This window comes from Morone saxatilis, unplaced genomic scaffold (genome assembly GCF_004916995.1).
Source record: "Morone saxatilis isolate NCDOM2014 unplaced genomic scaffold, NCSU_SB_2.0 Contig23, whole genome shotgun sequence".
NCBI lineage: Eukaryota > Metazoa > Chordata > Actinopteri > Moronidae > Morone > Morone saxatilis.
Genome location: NW_023339796.1, coordinates 7,364,668 through 7,367,611, shown reverse-complemented (window position 1 = coordinate 7,367,611; position 2,944 = coordinate 7,364,668). Strand labels below are relative to the sequence as shown.

Below are 2,944 nucleotides of genomic sequence, written 5' to 3'. Positions count from 1 at the left end.
AGGAGGAGGAGGAGAGGAAGGGGGGGGAGGTGGGCTGCAGTGCAATTACACAACTTGCTTTTGATTTATGTCTTAAAATTCTTGCTCAAACTGGTTTGATGACATCGCTCCGTTCGCCCCTCGCTAAAAATCTGATGAAAGGTGAGAGAGTCTCTCCGCCGCTTCGCTTTTTTATTCCTTCAGAGTGCCTCGGAAATCAAACTGGTTTGAGTTTCACCGCGCGAACACACAGTGGACAAACTTTACACTGAACAAAGGAGGCGTGTGTGTCTTTATTACTGATATATGCTTGTGTCCAGACTACTTTAACACACAAAACTTGAAGCATTTTTTCCTTAAAGAGCAGAAAAGAAGAAGAAGAATTAACACATTAAAGCAGTTTAGTAGATAATCTTAATAAAAGCGTCTGTAAAAGACAGATATTTTTTTCCCCAACTGTGCAGCAGAACTAAAGCAATATAACTGAACATTCAGTCTCTAAAGTACGGTTTGAAGTAAAGTAGTGACGTTATTAAAAATCTGTCTTTTGTATTCATGTCGATCACACTACAGAGGGTTAACTGATGTCGTCAAACACATTTTAATTCCCCACACTGGAGCTTTTTAAGCATTATTTAGATTTTGAATCAACGTTTCTTTCATTTAACTGCCTGTTGAAACGTTTTTCTGAGTTAATTACAAAACAAAGTAATGAAACAAGGACTGAACAGCTATCCAAAGCCACGTGTCAAAAGAACAGCTACGTTTATCCTCAACAGTAGAGAAACCACACGAAGAGCTGTCAGCAGACGGAGTTTGAACATTTTTTTAATCTCACCAATAAATCACCAGTAACCTTCACTGAAACATCTGCTTAGATAAAAACAAAAACAAACAATGACCGAACTGTGTAATGTCACGTTTACTGGGCTGCTCTCTGTTGCTGTCACTACTGCTGCGCAGTTAAAAGCAGAAAGTAGTCCCACAGGTTTGCTACACACGTTTCCTCAATAAATAACCAATATATTTTCTTAGAAACAGATTACGACCGAGTAGAACAGCGAGCGTGTGGCGTCTTTGTGGCGTTTGAGAAATGTGAAAAATGTCTTTGGGTGATTGCAAATGTGTTCATTCATTCTGATCACCCGGGCTGGTCGGCTGGTGAATATGAAGGGATTGTGAGGAGCTGTAAAGAGGGCTTGTTGTTACATTCCTGCACTGACCGCAGCAACAAGCCAAGGCTTTCCTTTTCTACAATAACAGCCAATTAATTCTTATGAATCCTCAGACTACTTTACTTATTTGGGACAAAACATTTTGTTTACAGTTCCTGCAGACTCAAACAGCCCAATAAGTGTTAACCTTTGTCCCCTTCAATGCAGTGACTGTCTATATAACCCCACTGTTGCTGCCTACCTGCCTTTATCAAATCACCATCACTAACAAAACAAAAACAAAATCTGTGACAACACTGCAGCTGGGAATTTTTAGTGTTTCTCTGCATGTTTTTGTCCATTTAAAAGCACATATATATACATAATAATTAATATCACAGCTATCTGGGTCCTAAATGTCTTCATCTATTGATACAAAAACAAGAACTAATTCATTTAATCAATTTTCCTCACTGTCTTGCCACAATTAAAGCATGTGTAAGTGTTAATCCTCTCACCTGGAACAAACAAAAAGTTGCGCAATAATTGACACATTTTGCACAATTAGTTTTAAATCAAATGTGAATGTGAACCTGCAGTTGTTTCCTCTCTGAGTGTTGGTACATTGCATTATGTGTGCACAGACAACACAGTGCAACAAAAAAATAAAATAAAAAATAAAACAGCCACTTATTCACAGCATTAAACACGATTAAAATACCTAATAATAACCACGATGGAGATGTGATAATTAAGCGTTACTCACCCTCTCCGCTCGCCCGATGACAGCTCATCACGAAGCAGCAAGCGGTCAAAACAAAACACAAACACAAAGTCCGGAGCCACATAACTGACTCGGGATAAGACACCATCCAGCACTGTTCCCGGGTCAAATACAGAGTAATCCCCGCTGCGGAGGACAGCTCAACCTGGAGGAGAAATACCCTTCAGGAAACTGGTTTTGTTTTGCGGCGTGGGCCAACAGGTAAACAAAAATAAATAAAAGACATCCCGGAAGATGGGCGGAGGAACGAGTCCAACGTGTTCAGTCAAACACGAGCTAACGGCGCTGCTACAGTTAGCCACCTCATGGAAAAAGCCCCGCTGACAAAACACTCAACAATAAGTGCTCTATTTGTGGATTTAACCGAGTTAGTTGGTTAAACCGGCCCGGTTGGGGTTGTCCGTGTCGGGGTGGAAGGGAAGGAGGGAGAAAACAACAACAACAATGACACAAAAAGCCCGGATTTGTTGGTTGAGTTTGAAGCTAACGAACGGCAGTTGGGCTAAGCTAAGCTACGGTTGGGCTAACTGCTCCGGTCCAGGCCACAAGTGAAGTTTGATTTAATTTAATATTTAACTTCACAAAAAAAAACGAAAAAAAAAACTCACAACATTAACCCAACGCAGCTGCAAAAGAACAATCTCTTATACAAACAAAAAAAAATAAATTAATAAAAATAAAATAAAAAAACACCAGACTGCATGAACGGTCGTCTCAACAAGAAAAAAGACTCAACTTAAATTTTTTTTTTTTTACAGGATTTTTTTTTTTTTTCTGCTCTGACTCGATGGTTGTGGCCTGATGGCGTAACGTTTTTATAAAAAATAAAATAAATATAAAAATAAAACAGGAAGAAAAAAAAAAATCCTCAAGTCCTCCAGCGAGCATGAAACATTACTGGACTCGTTTTTGTTTTTTTTTTGCTTGTGGATTAAAAAAAGGTGTTGTTATTGTTTTCCCGTCCCCCTCCTCCTCACACACACACACACACACACACACACACACACACAGTGGATCCACCGAGACA

General features: G+C 39.5%; 1 protein-coding gene across 1 annotated transcript in view; it reads right to left on the bottom strand.

The window, feature by feature from the left end:
• Positions 1–2,912, bottom strand: part of insra (insulin receptor a) — a gene marked incomplete at its 3' end in the record, with an annotated part of 43,790 nt that extends 40,878 nt beyond the window's left edge. Inside the window, 1 exon segment of the mRNA XM_035670071.1 lies at positions 1,900–2,912. Coding sequence (XP_035525964.1) covers positions 1,900–2,005 — 106 coding nt within the window.
• Positions 2,913–2,944: the final 32 nt, after the last annotated feature.